Source organism: Triticum urartu, chromosome 3 (assembly GCF_003073215.2).
Source record: "Triticum urartu cultivar G1812 chromosome 3, Tu2.1, whole genome shotgun sequence".
NCBI classification, from domain to species: domain Eukaryota; kingdom Viridiplantae; phylum Streptophyta; class Magnoliopsida; order Poales; family Poaceae; genus Triticum; species Triticum urartu.
Genome location: NC_053024.1, coordinates 400,471,665 through 400,488,838, shown reverse-complemented (window position 1 = coordinate 400,488,838; position 17,174 = coordinate 400,471,665). Strand labels below are relative to the sequence as shown.

At 49.7% G+C, this 17,174-nt stretch overlaps 3 protein-coding genes across 3 annotated transcripts; 1 reads left to right on the top strand and 2 right to left on the bottom strand.

Moving 5' to 3' along the window:
- Positions 1-1,964: 1,964 nt before the first annotated feature.
- Positions 1,965-4,023, top strand: LOC125544110 (non-specific lipid transfer protein GPI-anchored 25). The gene is made up of 3 exons (XM_048707676.1): positions 1,965-2,456; positions 3,028-3,096; positions 3,578-4,023. The coding sequence occupies exons 1-3, from the start codon at positions 2,051-2,053 to the stop codon at positions 3,742-3,744; spliced, it is 642 nt and encodes a 213-aa protein (XP_048563633.1). The 5' UTR covers positions 1,965-2,050; the 3' UTR covers positions 3,745-4,023.
- Positions 4,024-4,148: 125 nt separating this feature from the next.
- On the bottom strand, positions 4,149-5,068 carry LOC125544111 (protein TsetseEP-like). Its single transcript, XM_048707677.1, has one exon. It carries the CDS (start codon positions 4,894-4,896, stop codon positions 4,309-4,311), a length of 588 nt encoding a protein of 195 aa, XP_048563634.1. The 5' UTR covers positions 4,897-5,068; the 3' UTR covers positions 4,149-4,308.
- Positions 5,069-5,247: 179 nt separating this feature from the next.
- On the bottom strand, positions 5,248-7,582 carry LOC125544112 (dnaJ homolog subfamily B member 6-A-like). Its single transcript, XM_048707678.1, has 5 exons — positions 7,211-7,582; positions 7,009-7,105; positions 6,841-6,920; positions 6,681-6,737; positions 5,248-5,854 (listed from the first exon to the last, which is right to left on the bottom strand). Exons 1-5 carry the CDS (start codon positions 7,316-7,318, stop codon positions 5,621-5,623), a joined length of 576 nt encoding a protein of 191 aa, XP_048563635.1. The 5' UTR covers positions 7,319-7,582; the 3' UTR covers positions 5,248-5,620.
- Positions 7,583-17,174: the final 9,592 nt, after the last annotated feature.

The following is a 17,174-nucleotide window of genomic DNA, read 5'->3' as shown; positions in this document are numbered from 1 at the left end:
TGCTATGACTTTGCTATGCTTCATGCTTGTCACTAGGGCTCGAGTGTCATGATTTCAGATCTAAACCCTTTATGTTTTTATCAATATATCTGAGTTCCTAATCCTATATGGTAGTTATGTGCACTTTTTATTGTTCTGAACCGTAGACCCCAAGGTAGCAACATGAAAGGGGGGATTAAAGGGTTGAAAACATTGATCATGAAAGAGTCCCCCTCTGCCTATTACATCCCCTGTTTTGCACATCAACTTCAATTGGTTCTTACAGCCGTGGCAAAAGAAAATGAACCATGTTCGTGGTTCTTTGATCATGTTTCTTAATTGCTTAATATTCTTGGAGTTTCTTTCAAGTGACATGACATGCTTTGAGATGTTAGAGCTCAAAAGGTTTTGGAAGCACTTGAAATGGGTGAGATTGAAAGTGGAAGTGGGCTAAATCAAGAGATGGGACTAGCTAGACCCGGCGATACTAGTTGGGGTTCTCATTTTAAGACCATTATGCACATTGTTAGCATGTATCCACAATCCTTGAAGTACTTGATGCTATTGGAAAAGATCCTTCACAAAAAGGCGAGTGGACAAGAATATGTTGAGTTACTCATGCTTTTGTTTTCAATCTTCGCTTGATGCTAGTTATTCGTGGCTATACAAATGAGTTGTCCAAATCTTTGCAAAAGAGAGATCAAGATATTGTTAATGCAATGGCACTTGTTAGTTTGGCAAATAGTAGAATGCAACACATGAGGTCTCATGGTTGGGAAGAATTTCTTGCAAAGATGACCTTATTTGGCAACAAAAATGACACTGAAGTTCATTTGTGGTAGGATACTTATAAGCCTCATGGAAGATCACGTCGGTATTATGAAGTACAAACAAATGATGATCATTATAGAAGAGAAATGTATCTTGGTGTCATTGATCAAACCATTCAAGAGCTTGACAATCGGTTTGATGAGGTTTACATGTAGTTACTTATTTGCATGTTGGCTTTGAATCCCCTCAATTCATTTGCTTCTGACGATGCAATCAAGGTAATGAGACTTGTCGAATTCTATCCCATGGACATATCAAGTACATATTTGATAAGGCTATAATTTCAACTTGCTAATTTTGTTGATGATACGAGACAATACGATAGGTTTAGAAATGCAAGTAATATTGGTGAGCTCTCTATTATGCTTGTTGCAATAATGAAACATGTTCTTTATGATTTGGTCTACTTACTCATCAAATTGATATTGATTTTACCGATGGTGACTGCGAGTGTTGAAAGAGTATTTTGGATCATGAATATAGCGAAAAGTAAGTTAAGGACTAGTATGAGTGATGACCGCTTGAATGATTGCTTGGTGATATTTATTGAGCGGGATGTGTTCATGAAAGCATGTGAAGATGACATAGTTGATGCTTTCATGGCAATGCAAAACGTAGAGTTACCTACTGTTGTAATTTTCTACTTGTGCTTCTTTCATGTAAGACTATTCGTATTGTAACCGAGCACATTCGGGATATATTTCGTTAACTAAGTTATTGGAGATTTGAATTGAACTATCCTTGTTATTCTTTTGCCATGTTTTGTTTGACACACTTGGATTAGGTACAGAAAAAAATAGTGTGCACGCCCTTCGTTTTATTCCTGGGTTGTCATTAGGTCGTACCAGGATCGATCGTGTCCTGTTGATTATTAAGACCACAGTGATCTGGCTCAGACGGTAGTAAACTGGATCGTGTTAATTTAGGTTAAGTTATAATGAAACTCCTTATCCCGCAAAAAAGTTAATGGAACCCCTTTCCTTCGAAAAAAAGATAACGGACGAATGCCCGCAGAAAAACCAAGTGTTGATGACAGCTAGCGACAGGCACTGGATCATCACGAGCCGTCGGATGTGCCCAACTTTGCGCCGCCTTTGTTAACAGACGGGCATGATCGCTTTTGCAAACCCCTCAGCATTACACACTCACACCCTAAAACCACCAGGCATCATCACCTCACCACCCATCCCGCCCCGATACGAGAGAGAGAGTGGGGACGGGTGTGCTGAGAGCCTGAGACATGGCCCCCACCGCCCTCCTCATCGTCGTCCTCGCCGTCGCCGCCCTCCACGCCCCCGCCGCCTCCGCCGCGTTGTCCCAGGAGCCACCAGCGACGCCGTGCGCGGCAGCCATCGTGTCCTTCTCGCCGTGCCTGGCGCACGTCGCGGTGGTGGCGCCGCCCGCCCTGCCCTCGCCCGCGCCCACCAGCGCCTGCTGCGCGGCGTTCCTGCGCGCCGTTTCCTCCGGGGACGGCGAAGGCGGCGGAGGGGAGGGATGCTTCTGCCACCTGCTCCGCAACCCGCTCCTCCTCGGCTTCCCCGTCGACGCCGCGCGCCTCGGCGCTCTCCTCCCCACCTGCGCCTCCGCGAAAACCTCCGCCGCCACGGCCGCCGAGGCCGAGGCCCTCTTCGCCGACAAGTGCCGAGGTGAGAAATCTGTCCCTTCGTGCTCCCTATTTATGCTCGTGCAATATGTATGCTTCGATCAATTCTCGTGCGCCATATGCGCGTGCTGTCGCGTTCCTGTTGTTGATCGCCGATCGAAGCAAATTTTACTCTGCAAAGTCCTAACTACTGTTGTTCTCATGATCCTTGTACAACTACTTTCGTAATGGTTGGTTGTAATGCGGATTACTGACGAGCTCTGAATGCTACTAGGGATATTAGCACTTGCATTTCTGAACTAGTGGAATGGGGGAGAAACACCGCGGGATTTTTCTTTTGTTATTAAGGAGAAGATACTGAGTGGCCCAGACTTACTTCTGCGTTTTTGCTGCGATTTGTCATGATTACCGTTCAGTTAAGCAGTTTGTTGGGTTGCTTGTTTGATAGTAGTAGTAATTTCACAAAATATTGGCGATATTTATAAATAGCTAAGGGCTTCGTTACTTGGTGGTTTCTCTCAAAGAGTTCACAAAAGTCAATTATTAAATTCAATTAAGGGGGCAAGTATTAGTAGTACTGGCTAACTCCATTTGCCATTTGCCAATTGAAACAGAGCTCAAGTCACTGCCTGAGATGCATTTTACACCTCCATCGCCACCTCCCGCACCAAAACTTTCTCCAGGTAAATGTTCTGCTGCTTGTCTAATGATTCCATAGCTTGTTAAAAAAAATGATTCCATAAATCTGTGCCCAGTAATGCTATTTCGGATTTCGGTTGAATGAACCAATTGGCATTTGGGCAGACATGTCATATGTCCTCTCCTACCAAATGAAACTTGAACTTGTTTTATCTTGTGGTGCTCCATCCATTTCGTGTTCTATTCCACAACTGTACAGGTTCAAATGATAGTAGAACAACTAATTTTGCATCGGATACTCTCTGCAGCCTCTGTTCTGTTCCTACTAATTGCAGGACCGAGTCTGTCTTTGTGATACTATCTGCTTTGCGTGCACTGCTCTTTTAGGTTGTAGCTGCACCTTCTATTTTGTTCACCTGAGCATTCCATTTTGGTCGACTGAACACCGCAAGTCCTGAATATCTTTCTTGAATCGTCGGTCGTACTTGGTGTGCACTAGTTAAACTGCTGTGTATGCCCTTGCAGCTGCCGTTACAGAACCAGCGTCCCCGACTCCGAAGATGGAGGAGCATTCGACCTCGACGACGCCTGTGTCGGATGATCGGTCGGGATCCGATGCCTTGTGTGCCTGCCGGGTCTTCCTTGTGGCCTTGGTCTTGGGAGCAGCAGTCTTGATCACGCTGCAGTTCTGATGGATGTTCGACCTCGCTCTTGAAAGGTCTTTGCCCTCGCTCTTGATACAATACTTGTGCGCGATGCTGCGCCATTCTTGATTGGACCTCTTGTTGCATACGGTGAGGTGCCACGTGATGCAGGGCATGATATTGGTATACCTGGGAACTCTTCCTGACCAGTGCAGTTTGTTCCGTGCGCGTTTTGATGACCTGACAACGCAAGTAGTAACTGTTATCCGGTGACATAATCGTATCATTTCAAACATGGTACAGATTTATACAATGCAGTTTAGTTTCTCTTGCGATTTATTACTTTCTGTGAATCTGCATGCCATTCTCTTGCGCTCGCTGAGAGAGACGGAGAACTCACTGGAATTTATTTTCAGTATACAAATATGCGCAGTTGCAGCACACGCACGAACAAATACAAAGTCACACATCATTCGCATTTTTCTTTCAGAGTTACACATTTGAAATGAAGGGGAAGAAAAACAGAAGTAGCATCGTCAGCGGAATGAAGCATTACATGCCAATTGGTTGCTGATCAGGTTCAGTCTGTGGACTGAATGTATTCTAGGTACATTATATGAGCAATGACAGTAGCCCTGCTGCCACGATCGAGGAGGCGAGAACTACGGAGGATATCCCACGACAGAGCTTCCGGTGGGCGCTGGACGGGTTGAACATGCTGTCACGCGGGTACATCTGCCCCGGCGTCCCCACTATGCCAAACACCGGCGCCGGCTGCACGTACGGGTACACGTACGGCTCAGCCGGCGGTGGAAGGTAGTAGACGGGCGTTGGTTCCGGCTCCGACGGCGGTGGGTAGTAGTAGTACACTGGCGTCGGCACAGGCTCCGGCGGAGGCGGGCAGTGCTGTGGCTTTGGCTTCGGCTCGGGCTCCGGCTCCGGCTGTGGCTCAGGCTCAGGCTTTGGCTCCGGCTCTGGTTCCGGCTGTGGCTCAGGCTTTGGCTCTGGCTCTGGCTCTGGCTCCGACGGTGGCGGGTAAGGCGCTGGGTGGTGCGACGGCATTGCCGGCGGCAGCGGGTGCGGATCCAGGTCGCAGACGCACATGAGGCACTTGCACTTGTCGTCCGTTGGTATGCCCATTGAAGGGGACACAACCAAAGACATGGACACCAGGACCATCATCATCTGGAGGGGCAGCATTTGGGTTGATTGCTAACAGGCAGATCTCAACTAGTCTCAGTAGGCCGTGAATCCAACATCGCCTTATATATGAAATGGATAACCAAGCCTTAGTTGCTGGTGCATATCCTAAATTGGTATTGGTATGCTGGTGCAACTACAGATAATTTCTAGGGTTTATGTGTGATACACGCTCTGTTTCTGCAAAGCTAGGCACCCAACCGAACCAAATATTAGTGTCATTTCTTTCTTATGGAAAAAGGTAATCTATTCCTATTCGGTCCTCGTTGTAAGTTGCCACTGTTGTTGGTTACGTTCACGCATCATTCGGTTCGACGGAACCAGAGAACAAGTGGGGGGACAAGCAGGTTCTAGATGAAAAACACGTACTCTTTACTGATTTTTTGTTTGTGACAACTCCCACACGTGTCATCGTGGTTGCTTTTGAAGTAAATACACACCACAGTGCAAAACATCATGTCTTCACTTCTGTTCTCATCTATGTACACCTACGATCTATCTAAGAAAAACTAACAATGGAAATCCTTTCGAGTTGCTGTCAACTAGAAATATCTACCGTCTTCTTTATTCCGCTCATCCAGTGGGTGATGTACAGTACCGGCTCCCGCCGTGTGCATCGCTAGAGCGCTCGACGTTCCCTGTCTCTCCCAGTCTCTGCAACTCAGCGTCTTCACGCCGGTGATCCCCACGGACGCATGAACTGCGATGCAGATCGCGCAGGTGCTTAGCAGCCGGAGAAAGCCGTCTGGCTGAAGCATGCCGAGCTGCCGAACCCCTGAGGCCGTACGCGTGAGGCGGGTCGACGCTGCTGCTGCGCTCCGCCGCTGGGTGCGCCGAACCGCGTCGACGAACTGGTGCTGCTGAAGAAGCTGCTTGGTGGCGGCGGCTGGGGGGAGGTGAAGTCCTGCATCATCCCGTCAAGCATGGATTGGAGTTCGCCCAGGGAATATACGGGCTCCTGCACCAAGTCAAGCGGGGGTTGTCAATGATGGTTTCAGGCATGCAGCAGAACCAGTTTCTGAGGACATTCAGTTTTGATCTACATGGATTTACGAAACTGCGGAAACAAGAAATGCTGGCGGTGGCATGCAACCCAATCTTCTTACAAAAATATCACGGTTAGTTGTAGATTCTTCACTGTTGTCATGATCTCTATCTTTATTTTTACTCTTCTTATAAAAAACCGAGTTGGTGATGATGGTGTGTCTGCCATCTTGCAAGATAGACCGTTTGATCTATATCTGACAGATAGAAAGCAAACTATAGCAATTTTGCAAAAAGATACCTGCACCTCTCTTCACATTTGCAGATAAAGCCTTCCCTTGTTCATCTTTATTTCTCACAACCTCATTGTTGAGCAATTAAAAAAGAAAACTTTCGAACAATCTGGCAAGGTGGCCGCATGGGTTTTTACACTCCTCCTCACCCTATCTCTTCTATTTCTCGAGATATCATTAGTTTTTACATATGAGATTACTCCTGCATGGGTTAATCACAACAACATGTATTTTATAAAAAAAAATGCATCTTGATATTCCGTGCAATGTCCGGGCATCTTGCTAGTTGTTCTAGAATCCTAACGTATTTTTTTGTTTCCATAGTGACATCATTTCCCCTGAAGTTTGTCTTCAGTCAAAAGGAAATAAGAGAACCGATTTACAGTTCAGACATACCAAACTGAAATTAAGTAGCTGAGTTGGGTTCAAACTCTAAATTCTCCACGCTACAAGGAGCGAATCAAAGGGTGGCATGCATGATGAACATTAATTCATTAACAGTAGTACCTCTCTACCAACGGTGGCCATGAGCGAGAGCATCTCCTGAAGGAAATCATGAAAGCCCTGACAATGCAACACCGGGAACTCCGAGTTAATTAACGCCCATGGTCAATACGAGACGAGCACGAGTAGCTCATTACGAGAAGCAAACCCATCGATTAATTACCTCGACCTCTTCTTGGTCGTCGTCGAGGGGGTCGTACATCCCGGCGTCATAGAGCTCCCTCCGCTTCTGATCCGACAACACTGCACGAGACCGACATTTCAAACGTTAACAAAAGCACCTATATGGAACATACATAGAGAGAGGAGAATTGGGCGGCACGGCAAGTACCCTGGTATGCCTCGTGTATCTTCTGGAACCTTCCCTTGGCTTCCTCCGCGATCGCCGGATCCACACGGCCATTGGCAATCTTATCCGGGTGCCACCTCTGCGCGCCATTACGGATCATCATCAGAAGATAAACGTCAAACTCTGCTTCTCCCGTTCAAACCGGGAGAATTCAAAGGGCTCCCGCTCAAACTCTGCTACTCACCATGGCGAGGCGGTGGTACGCGGCGCGTATCTCGGCGGAGGACGCGCCTGGGTGGACGCCGAGCACGGCGTAGTAGGAGGACTGGTGCTGCGACGGCGACTGCATCATCCTCTTCCGGTCTTCCCTGCCTCGATCAAGCTACAAACAATCTCGCGATCTCACGCTGGGGCGTTAAGGAGTTCCTGCTACTGGTGCTTCGATGGCGACCTGAGACGGGAGAGACAACGAGCGAGGCGTCGGAAAGGAGGGGCGCGCGGCGTATATAAAGGCGCTGGGCTAGATGAGGGAAAAGGAAAATACCCGCGTGGCCGCGGAGGTGGTAGGAGGAGAGGAAAGGAGGAGACGATAGGCGAAGCATTGCGAAGTTTGAAGCCAGGTTGGGCTTGGGCGCCCCGCCCGGCGCGGGAAAATATCTCGCGTCCTGAAGCTTCTGGAGCGGCCGACCACCGTCGCCACCTCATGCTTCCCTCGTTCCTCGCGTGCGGGCGGGGCCGAGATATTTTCCGCTGCCTCCAGTTTCTGTGGCTGCCCGTGGCGGTGGCCCCACATCGACATACCGGCCTATGTCCGGCGTGATTTTGATCCGGCGGGACCCGGCGTGTGCATGTGTGTCTCTGAGGCCTTTTTTCAGCTGGACAGCTCAATGTTTTGTGCAAACACGACTGCTCTGACACCAACACGATATTTCCTTCTGGTTACTTCTTCGTGACAGGTTAAATATCAGAAACCTGCTTCAAACGAAATTCTTCTGGCTCCCTTTCTACTACCAAAACGTCATACGAGTACATTTTAGAACGGAGATAATATTTTTGTGTGATGTGTATTCATGCATGGGAAGAGACTGTCTTGCATTTTTTTGACTGTGGTTTTGCTCTATGTTGTTGGAATTCAATCATACTTACGAGAAGAAGAATCACCTCAGTTATTAGCTCCCTCCGCTTCTAAATATAAGTCTTGAGATTTCAACATGAAGTACACACAAAGCAAAATGGATGAATCAATACTTTAAAATATGTTTATATACATCCATGTATAGTTCATATTAGAATCTCTCAAAATACTTATATTTAGCAAGGGATAGAGTATGGCACTGTGTTGGCTTTCTCTCCACTTCCCTCTAAAATTTCAATGGATATCTTGGTAATGGGCAGCTGGAGCATTTGGATGCAAAGGAACAATTTGAATTTTCATAACATCAAACCAAGTTTGCTTTTCTAGAAAAAAATTGTTCAAGAAAGACCTATAGATTGGCCTCGGGGGGGACGCGGTGTGGAAGCGGTGGGCGGTGGCTAGGGTTTGAATCGGTTAGACTGATACCATGTTAGAAGGAACAAAGAGAGATTGATGAAATTGATTTTTATTACTTGAGCCTCTCGTGGCCATATGTATAGGAATACATCATCTAGTTGGAGTACAATACAAGTCAGAATACTTCCTAGTCTATCATATGTTTTCAATCTAATCATGATACTCAACACAGATCATGAGCCACAGAATGTTTGACAAGTACAACCCAATTGTGCACAGCTGGATCGGAAGTCACCTTCAAGTCTAGTTGGTTTATATCTTTGATGATTATGTTGCCTAAAACATGAATTGACTCAAAGCTGAGCTCCGGCTCCTTTTCTTTTGCTTCTTTTGTTTCCTTTTTTCTTTTTGACTTGTTTACATCTACTATGTTTTTCTTTGATACATGAAAATTTATCGTAGAACAATTGTTATACGGCGAGTGCTTAAAAAACACAATATTTCACTTCGGAGATAAACATATACAAGATAATTTGCTATCTCCACCGAGTTAGTACAACTCGTTAATTTTAAGAACTAATCTCTCTGTAATTAATATAAGATATTTTAGATCACTGCTTGTTAATTATAATTCACTAATTGCCCATTGCAACAGGGCATACATATTCTGATGAATCACCAATCATCTTTGTAATATAAAGATTTAGGTTCCTCATGCATATTAGGAAGTATCGTCCATGTTTTCTAATTGTTATATCCGATCTTCTTTTGTCACACACAATATCCACCTCTTCCAGTGAAGCTCCTCACCTCTATCCCATCTGACTCCTAATCTCTCTCTCTCTCTCTCTGCCACAATAGCTTACCATTGAACAAGGCCTCATGCATGATATGTATGATACTACAAAAATAAATAGGCGTAGGGGCTTATGGCTCTCCTCTCGAGCGCCCGCTCCCCTCCACCCATCCAGCCGCCCATCGCCGTGGGCCTGGCCGCCGCTCGCCCGGCGTTCGTGGATGCGGTGTCCGGCCGCGTCCTGCCTTGCGTGGCGCTCAGGGACTCCGCTGTTGACCCGGCCCCGAAGTATGTGGACCGAATTTCCGGCCACATCTTCCCCTGCGTGGCGTTAAATGCGGCGGTGCGCGGTGCGCCCCTCTTGGTAAGCTCAGTCTTGGCTCCATCCTCCCGTTCCGGTCCTCTGCCTCCTCCGCATCCGGAGACTGCAGGCTCCTCCCCCGCCCCGTCCTGGGCTGTGCTGGCTGCGCCCCGCCATCCCCCCATCAGATCCATTATTGTGGCTCCGAATGCGGGGATTCTCTCTGCGTCGGCGATCTCCTCTGCGCCGGCCGCTGGCTCCGGGCAGGCGCGCGTGCCTGCTTCCCGCCAGGAGTGCCCCTCTCCCGCTGTGGCTGTTGTGAGCGCCATTAATCCCGAGGGGGAGGATGGGTGGGAGACGGCGTGCTCGGTGCCTGGCGAAGCGCCAGGCAGATCCTCCGCGGCAGAGTCCAAAGGATTCGCTCCGTCTCAGGGAGTGTGCTCGGGCTGCCGCTGTGCAAGCATTCAAGATGCATTTTGGCAATTGCTGCTTCCGCTGTCTCGCCTCTCGCCAAAAAGCTTTTGAATGCCGCGACCCCGCAATTTGCTACACTTGCAGAAAGACTGGGCATCTTGAGCGCTCATGTCCAGTTCGTCTTGCAAAAGCCAAAGCCAAAGCTCCAGCACCTGCTCGTCTCGCCTCCGCCGCACCGCAACGTAGTTCGTCTCCTCCAACACTGCCCCTCATTTCCAACTCCTCTGCAACCGGTCAGTCTGTGTCACCGCCCCTTCCGCCGGAGCCCGCTACGCAGCTTACGTCGCTCGCTGCTGCTCGGAGGCCTGTGCGGTGGGCCATGGAATTCATCCCCGGTGCCCGGAGCGGAGGCCGGCCACGTCGAGCTGTACGGTGATGAGCACCCCGGCGATGGAGGAGGAGGCGTATCAGCTAAGGACCATGTCGCTGCTCCTCACTGCCGCGGGTGACTGCTCGGCCATCACGCCGGACATGATTTCTCGCGTGGTGGCGCATGAGCATCGGTTCGACCTCCGGGACATCTCCGTCGCGCCGTGCTTCCCTGAAGACTACATCATCACCCTGGCTGACCGTGTCCAGCGCGACCTGGTCTATGAAGGGCGTGTGATCGAGGTGGCGGGGGTCCGTTTTCAGCTCCGGCCATGGTTCCCGCCGGCGAGCGGCAACAAGGTATGGAGGTTCTACTGTAGAGTAGTGATTGATCGTTTGCCGTTGAATGCTTGGGATTGGGACACCGTCCAGGAAGTGGTTGGGAAGAACTGCTAGCTTGATTTGATTGAGCGGTAGTCCAAGACCAAGAGGAACAGATCTGCTCTCTTTGCTTGGGTATGGACATGGAACCCGGACATGATACCAAGGGCGTCTGATTTCAACGTGCTGCAGCGGCAAGATGTGATCAGGTCCAGAGACTCGAGGCCGGAAGGAGTGCCGGTGGAGGAGGGCTTGGAGGGGCCGGACTTCCCGGTGCTCATCCACCTTGATGTGGTTAAGGATTACACTCCCCTGTCTCCTTTGGCGAGCCCAGATAATGGAGTGTGTGAGTGGCCTCGCACGTACAATCACAAGGGGTGGAGAATGGGTGTCAAGGATGGGGAGGGCCATCCCCGAGCTGCTCCTTCTGCTGGCTTGTTTCGTGCGGACCGGCGAGATGATGATGGCCATGATGATGGAAATGGAGGAGGCTTCAGGAAGCGGGGGAAGAGAGGAGGTGTTCGCCGGAGTTTTTGGCAAGGGGTGCGTGATCAGGTAGGCTGTAGGGATACTTCGGCGTACGCCCTGGCGGCTCGCCGGCACCGCCGGCGGGATGAAGGAACCAGCGAGGTGCCCGTGGTGCAGATGGCTGCTGATCAGGTACAGCACGAGCGAGGTACTGACGATGGTCTCACTCCTACTGCTTTAGAGACAGCGCATCATCAGCTGGTGGGCCAAGAAAGAGTGTTTATCTCCCCTTCCTTGGAGGTGTCCCAGGTCCAAGACAGCACCACCTTTGCCCCGGTGAGACAGGCCGACCAGCAAAGCACGGATGAGGAGCTCAATGATGCGCGCAGTGTCGCCACTTTGCTAGACCAGCAGCTGATGCAAGACAGCCAGGGACCATCCATGCTGCCTCCTCAGGATCTGACTGCGCGAGCGCTTGGGAACTCCCAGCTTGTAACCGATGGTTGGATTGGAGACCTCACGGGATGGGGATCTGGCTCTAGTGGGCTTATGCCTCTGTTCTCGCCGCCCAGACAGCAGCAGCTGCAGTATCCGTGGGATTGCAGTGTGCCTGTAGCCAAGGACTTCACTATGGGTGTGACTAATGTTGACCATAGGTACCCGAGCTTTGAACTACCTCCGCTGCCACCATCTCTGAGCCGCTGGGAACTGACGGATGCGACCTCGCCACGACTGTGTACACCACAGATGACGACTATCTGGGAGTCGGCTGCCTTCTCGTTTGGCCCCTGCTGGTTACCAAACTGGGTTGAGGCCCAGGCGGACCTGCCGGTTAGAGAGCCCAGCTGGGCTGTTGGACCGGAGGTGATTTTTAGGCCTGGGGTGGCTGGTATTGGGAGCAGGCCTGGCCTGAGCGAGCCGACGCCTTGGTCAGATAGTACGGGAGGTTTTGCTGATCATGGATTACAAAGGGAGCATGCCCAGTGATCTGTTGAAGAAATGCGTGCGCGGAGGGTGCTTAAGGAGGCCAATATCTCTGGCCCTGGTCTCATCTCTACGATTACAGAAGAGATTGCAAGACTGAATATTGATGAGCAGCGGCGGTTCATTAACAAAATAGCTGCTCTGCTGTCCTCCTCCATCCTTGGCGCTCCTCCAGCCTTGTCTTCTCCACCACCTTGCAAGCTGAAGCAGCGGCTGCTTCGAGTCGTTTCAGCTTCTCGTCAGAGCTCGCGCCTGCAACACCTTGGCTCCAACTTATCTTCTTCAAGGCATGCTCAGGCTGAGATCAGCACCCGGCTTGGGTTCATCAAGCGTCCCGAGGACTTCAACGACGACACCGTGCTCGAGTACATTCAGTTCTTCCGCGCCCCGATGCCACCGGCTAACGTAGCCAAGCTGGCCGAGATCGCGGGCTTGTCCTCGCCTTCTCAGCTTTCACTGCCTGATGCTGAGCTGCAAGCCATCTTGGATGAGCTTGCTGGGCGTGCAGCTTGAGCGCGTGGCCTCTTTAATTCACAGACCTTTAGTTATCATGTTTAGTTATCATTTGAACACCTTGCTGTGTGTTGTGGGGCGCTGTTTGGCTGCTAGGAGGGTCCTTGGGCCCTTCTTGTATCTGGTTCCGTTGGGCATGTCCTGCCTAGACTTCATTCAATGGATGGCTAAGTTTATTAATGAGTAGCCAATTATCTATTCTTAGCTGGAATGTGCACGGTCTGAACAACCAAGCGCGCAGGGCTGCAGTTCGCACCATGTTGGATCAGCTTTCTTGTTCTATAGTCTGTTTACAAGAGTCTAAACTAGCTGCTGTAGCCAATAGTGATATTCTGGAGATTACTCGTAGTGCTTTTGATTGTCACTCCTATCTGGACGCTGATGGTACGCGCGGAGGTATACTCCTCTGTTGGCGCTCTAGCTGCTTTTCTGCGACTGCGATCACGGTGCGCACCTTTTCTATCACGGCTGTGTTCACTCCGGTGGGACAGAATACGTCGTGGACTCTCACCACCGTTTACGGTCCTCATGACTATGAGCGTAAGCAGTCCTTCTTGAATGAGTTAGCAGATATCCATAACGCCATGAATGGGCCATGGTTTGTAGTTGGTGATTTCAACCTTATAACTGACCCCAGCGACAAGAACAACGATCGCATTTGTCGACGTTGGATGAACAAGTTCCGCCACACCTTAAATAGATCAAGCCTTCATGAGCTGCCCTTGATTGGTAGGAAATACACTTGGAGCAACAAGCAGCAGACTCCGACTCTTGTTAGGCTCGATCGTCGTTTGCCAACGTAGATTGGAAGCTTTTGTTCCCGGCCGCCAAGCTGCTACCTCAAGCTTCCTCCATTTCCGATCATTGCCCGCTTCTCCTTCGCAATGACGCAGTGCTGAAAACCAATAGGAGGTTTAGGTTTGAGTCCTACTGGCTATTTGTAAATGGGTTCAAGGATCTAGTGGCTCAGTCCTGGGCTAAGTCGGCTGGGGGGAGATGCCCTATCGCTGCGCTCAATGTTAAACTATGGCGACTTAGCAAAGCTCTTCGGGCTTGGAGCAAGTCAATTGTTGGGGATATCCAGAAGCAGATGCATATTGTTAATGAGATTAACTTGCAGCTTGACATGGCTCAGGATCACAGGCAGCTATCTGCTGAGGAGAGCAGTCTTTGAGCCGAGCTCAAGTCTCGCTCCCTCGGGCTTGCAGTGCTGCTCAAAGTAAAGCTCCATCAGATAAGCAGAGTGTTATGGCTAAGGGCAGGAGATGCTAATACTCGCTTTTTCCAGCGCAAAGCGAACGCCAGGCGCAATAGAAACACAATTCACATTCTGCATGGGCCAAACGGCGTTGTTACAGATTGCGTGGCTATGTCCGAGCTGGCCCGTCAGCACTTCATGTGCATTTTTGGTGCCACGCAAACATCTCCTCTGGCCTGGACTGGGAGGAGCTGGGCCTGAGTCAGGCCGACCTATCGGATATTGAAGGGGAATTCACGCTTGATGATATTAAGCTGGCCTTAGACGACATGCCGTCAGAAAAGGCACCAGGCCCGGATGGATTCTCTAGGGGCTTCTACAAGCACTGTTGGGACATTGTTAAGCTTGATGTTCTCGCGGCTCTAAACCAACTGCACAGAATGGATAGTAGGGGCTTAGCCCAAGTCAACAAGGCTCTCATTGTGCTTATTCCGAAAAAGCATGGAGTGGATAACCTCTCTAACTTTCGGCCAATTTCATTGGTTCATAGCATTATAAAGCTTTTTACAAAGCTTCTTGCTTGTCGTCTTGCGCCGAAACTGCCGGAGCTTGTTGATCCCTGCCAGAGCGCATTCATTAAGAATCGCAGCATACAAGAGAATTACATCTACATTCAGAACACAATCAGATTTCTGCATAAGTCTAAGAAGCCAGCCGTTCTTCTCAAGCTTGATATTGCGAAGGCTTTTGATTCTGTCTCCTGGGAGTACATCTTAGATATGCTGCAAGCTAGAGGGTTCGGTGCGCAGTGGAGAAGCTGGATTGCTATGCTCTTACGCACCTCCTCTTCTCATGTCCTCATCAACGGCCATCTGTCTGAGGATGTGATCCACCGTAGAGGCCTAAGGCAAGGCGAACCCATCTCCCCTTTCCTATTCATCTTGGCCATGGACCCGTTGCAGCGGATGATGAATCTTGCCACCGAAGAGGGGCTCTTGTCGAAGCTACTAGGAAGACGGCGACTCATGCGGTGCTCATTTTATGCCGATGATGTCGCTCTATTTATGAAGCCTTCTGAGAATGATGCCCATATGATCAAGTTACTGCTCGATTGCTTCGCTTCGGTCTCAGGCCTGCATACAAATTCCGCAAAAAGTTTGGGTCTGCCCATTCGCTGTGCTGCTCTGGATCTCCAACGAATCTTGGCGCTGCTTGGGATTCCCATCAAGCAATTTCCGACGACCTATCTTGGCATGCCTCTTTCGCTCCGTTGCCTGACTAAGGTGGACCTTGAGCCGCTGGTCCTCAAGTTTGGGAACATAATGGCTCTTTGGAGGGGCAGCATGATGGCTAAGAGTGGGCGACTCACACTCCTCAAAGCAAATCTAGCCTCTCTTGCCGTTTACCTAATGACGGTGCACAGCCTGACTAAGGTGGACCTTGAGCCGCTGGTCCTCAAGTTTGGGAACATAATGGCTCTTTGGAGGGGCAGCATGATGGCTAAGAGTGGGCGGCTCACACTCCTCAAAGCAAATCTAGCCTCTCTTGCCGTTTACCTAATGACGGTGCACAGCCTACCCAAGTGGGTCATCAAGCGGCTAATCCAACTTTGTCACGCGTGGTTATGGAATGGGGAGAATGTTTGCAATAGTGGTCATTGTCGAGTTGCATGGAATTTGCTGTGCCGCCCCAAAGTTTTGGGAGGCTTAGGTGTGATGGATTTCGCTAAGTTCGGCGTGGCGCTCCGTCTCCGCTGGATGTGGTTAGCTTGGCAAGACCCAACCAGGCCATGGGTGTGTGGGCCCTTGCCATGCAATTCGAAGGAGGAAGAGCTTTTTGCAATGGCAACGGAAATCTCACTTGGTGATGGTGCACGGGCCAGATTTTGGCAGGATAGATGGTTGAAAGGGCAGTGCCCCAAAGTTATTGCACCATACCTTTTTGCTGCCTCCACAAGGAAGAATAGGACGGGCTGTGAGGCTTTGGAAAATGAGCGGTGGCTCCTGGACCTTGCAACGGGTCTCACAGCAAACATGCTTCATGAGCTTGCAGCGTTGGCAGGCTTGCTGGATGACGTGGAGCTTCGGCAGGATCAACCAGACACCATCCGATGGAGGTTCGCGTCTGACGGCAAATATACTGCCCGTTCAGCCTACTTGATTCAGTTTGAGGGATCGATCCCCCTTAATGGCCATCAGCTAATTTGGTCTGCATGGGCGCCGGGGAAATGCAGATTCTTCATATGGACTGTCTTTCTTGGTAAAATTCTCACGGCTGACGCTCTCCTGCGTCGGGGTTGGGAGAACTGCTACTTTTGCCCTTTGTGTGTGCGCAACCTGGAAACCCCCCTCCACCTCCTCGTGGATTGTCCGTGGTCTAGATCCATCTGGGACGGCATTGCGTCGATGGCCAATTTGCCATCACTGAACACGGCCACATGGAGCGCCACCTCCGCCTTCAAGGACTGGATGTTGGAGCGCAATGCACTGACGCCGCCGACGAGAAGAAAGGGCTTGATCTCTCTCGTTCATTTGACGGCGTGGGAGATTTGGCGTGAGAGAAACCGACGGCTATTCCAGCAGGAGGCAATGACTAAAGCTGCATTCAAGCGCAAGGTCATGGATGAAATCAAGATGTGGAACATGGCTGGTGCTGGCATACCTTTTGACCCAGGCTGAGTTGGCATCAGTAGTCTTCTTTCTTCTCCTTTGTTTTCTTCTTTTGGTGTTGTCCGCTTGGGCGTGTTTCTTGTACTCGAATTCTTCTGATCAATGAATTTGACAGATCAACTATCAACATTAAAAAATGATATGTATGATACACAAACAATAAGGCCCCGTTTGATAGCAAAGTATTTTCTAAACATTTTGAGAATACTGCAGTTTTTTATATTACCATAGTTTTATTTACAATGAGCTGTTTGATTGCCGCTTAAAACTGTTGTTTTAATATTGTAGTATTCGACAAACTGCAGTTTTTTCTCTGTATAATAAAAAGAACCCCAGACCTGTTTTAAAAAAACAGAGAAGGCGAAAAGAAGGGACTGGCGTTGTTATCCTTCCGCGCTCTGCTCAACAGCTTGCTAGTTGCTCTGGCCTCGTTCCCACACCGCCACCGCCCTGTCGTCTTTGGAGAAATCTCCCTCGACGGCCATGGGGAAGCAAAGAGACGGCTGCTCTGTTATCATTGGCTGCCACACCCCGCATGATTTGTCTGAAATCTAATAATCGTACCATAGCGATTTTGCTGTTTTTCATTCAGACAATTCAGATTCAGGTATCCCTGTTCAAAC